At 42.9% G+C, this 2,774-nt stretch overlaps 1 protein-coding gene across 1 annotated transcript; it reads left to right on the top strand.

Moving 5' to 3' along the window:
- Positions 1–1,584: 1,584 nt before the first annotated feature.
- On the top strand, positions 1,585–2,528 carry olig4 (oligodendrocyte transcription factor 4). Its single transcript, XM_084391905.1, has one exon. The coding sequence runs from the start codon at positions 1,610–1,612 to the stop codon at positions 2,345–2,347; it is 738 nt and encodes a 245-aa protein (XP_084248031.1). The 5' UTR covers positions 1,585–1,609; the 3' UTR covers positions 2,348–2,528.
- Positions 2,529–2,774: the final 246 nt, after the last annotated feature.

Raw genomic sequence — 2,774 nt, 5'->3', positions numbered from 1 at the left:
TTGAGTCTCTCCATCTTTGTCTGAATCCGGTTTGAACATAAAAGGCTAAAAGTTTTTGAAAATTTCAGTGCATGTCTGTGTGAGTGCAGCTGTTGAAGCTCCGCCCCCTGTGCCGGGAGCAGCCACTCATTTGCATTTAAAGGAACAGACACAAAACGGTGCGTTTTTGCTCACCCTCAAAATTTTAACATGCTATATAAAAATATCTGTGGGGTATTTTGAGCTAAAACGTCACACACACACTCTGGGGACGTCAGAGACTTATTTTACATCTTGTGAAAAGGGCATTATACCACCCCTTTAAAGAAAAATAGAAACATTCACAATTAAACTCTTTCCCTGCCTGCATTTTAAGAGCCAGCAACAGCATTTTTCATCATTTTCACAAAACTTTCATGGCCCCCAGAATATTTTGTTGTATGAATATCTGAATATAGAATATATTAAAAGAAAGAACAGACCATCTGCTTTTTTTAATCAACACTTGAATGTGGGTGATTCCTAAAAAAAAATATATATACATTTTGAAGAAAAGAAAAATACTGTTTTTTGTTTTTGTCAAAGACTGCGTCTGGATCGGATTCAGAACGATGATAAAAACATAAAAACATAGATGGAGTAGATCGAGTCCATCAACACCCCTAATGCTTCACAGTCGTTTGCCGCCTCCTCAACATTAGGCAGTTTTGATTTATATGCTGTTTAACGTTTGGTGATCACGTTATTTTACATGTGCGTAAGCAATGTTTCTGTCGCTAGTTTCTGCTTCTTTTGATCTGGAGATTCAGTACTCTTTCAGAAGATGCGTAATAGCGCCCCCTACCAGATAACAGTGAAAATTCCGGAAAATTCCGTCAATGGCGGGGAAAGAGTTAAAGGCAATATAACAAATTTTCTCAAGATGAATAATGCTTTGCAATAAAAACAAAAAGTTTTTCAGATAACAGTAATATATGAGATATTTTATGTAGATTTGTCATGCTCCAAAAATGAGATTTCATTTTCTTCATGCAATATATTATTATTAGTAGTAGTAGTATTACTAGTAGTATTGTTTTTTCTGTTCTCTCACCTTTTGGAGAAAATTTGACCTGGCCTTTTTTTTTTAGAGTTAATGTGATTCTGTTAACAGACCATCACAATACATACTTAAGAAAGAATAACGCATATTTGACCTGTAATCACAGCAACAGCTTACATTTCTGTTTTTTACTTAATCAACTCTGGCAACCAAGTGTTTTTGCACATATGTGTGCATGCTAGCTGTTGCGGTTTTGTGTGTCTGTGTGCATGTGTGTGTTTTGTGGAGGCGGGGTTTATACAATACTATTGTGGAAGGGAAGGGATGTGGGGGTGAAAGTGTGCCCCCTCTGTCATTGGCTCTGGGCCTAATGTCACATTATGCGTCTCATTGTGTCTTTGTGATGCTGAGGAGTATAAATCCAGCCCTCTCAGCGTTCACACACACACACACACACTCACTCCTCCTGCAAGACCTACGCACTGAATCCTCAGAGAACAACAGCACGGGACACGCTGCATTTTATTAGGTTGACGTTTATCAAGCGGATTGTTCTCAACCAAGACTTCGAAAGGAACCAATTTCAAGATGGATTCTGATGCAAGCTCCACGTGCAGTCGGTCTTCTTCCCCGGACCTGGCCGTGGACTCCAGCTTTTTCTCCAACAAGATGTTCCAAGCTTACGGAGAAACGGGGCAGCCCAGGTCCGAGAAAGTTTCCGGACGGTCACAGAGCTCTGACTCCGGCGCAAAGAGAGATCACTCCAAAGACGACCAGCAAGATCTACGACTCAAAGTGAACAGCCGTGAGCGCAAACGCATGCACGACCTCAACCAGGCGATGGACGGGCTCCGAGAGGTCATGCCCTACGCACAGGGCCCATCTGTACGCAAGCTATCCAAAATCTCCACCCTGCTCCTCGCCAGAAACTACATCCTCATGCTGTCCAGCTCTCTGGATGAGATGAAGAAGCTGATTGGTGATGTGTATGGAGCAAGCGCTCAGAGTCACTCGGCTAGACGGGTATTACCGCCAACTTCGGCTGCTCCGGCCCCCCAGTTGCAACTGCTCTCGCTTGCCCCATCCCTGCACTCTCTGGTGGGCGGCACCTCGACCACCACCCCGGGCGTAGCCCATGCCCCTCACTCTCCACCCTCGGCTGGGTATCTGGGTTTCCACGCTCCACCTCTTTCAGCCTTGATGAAAGACCCTCTGCATCTCTCCAGCGGCTACAGGCATTTCCCCGGCATGCCGTGCCCCTGCTCCCTCTGCCAGCCTCTCCCTGCCTCCACAGCCAGCCTGCACAGCCTCTCCATGGGGAAGTGATCCAGGCGAGGCCCAGGCTTCAGGCTGGAGTAGGCCGAAGTTGAATCACAGACTCTAAAAAGAACTGAAAACTTCTGGATGTGTTTCTAGTTGTGTTGTATACATTTGTAAATGTCCTGTACAGAATTTGATTTTTCTAACAAGCTGCTGCTATTTTTGTACTGAAGAATGTTTTGTAATGTTATAGCTGTCTGAAAGCGTTTTTTTTATAGTCACTATATACTTGTATGTTCTTTGTAGCAAAATGGAGATTGAAAACGTATAGTTTTGTTTCTTAAATTAAACTTCTATTATTATAATGAAAAATCCCTCTCCTGATTTCTCTTGTCTTCTTTTGGTCAATCAAACAACTTTTTATTTTTTAGAGAAGTACACCTATCTATAAGAGAGATGTTTTTCAAGCTCAAACCAGATTAGATTCAGCAAC

The sequence above is a fragment of the Rutilus rutilus genome (assembly GCF_951802725.1).
Source record: "Rutilus rutilus genome assembly, chromosome: 20".
NCBI classification, from domain to species: Eukaryota; Metazoa; Chordata; class Actinopteri; order Cypriniformes; family Leuciscidae; genus Rutilus; species Rutilus rutilus.
This window is presented reverse-complemented; position numbering and strand designations above follow the sequence as displayed.

Bases quoted from the DNA above. Each gene is read 5' to 3' on its own strand.
- olig4 (XM_084391905.1), top strand. From the start codon at position 1,610: ATGGATTCTGATGCAAGCTCCACGTGCAGTCGGTCTTCTTCCCCGGAC.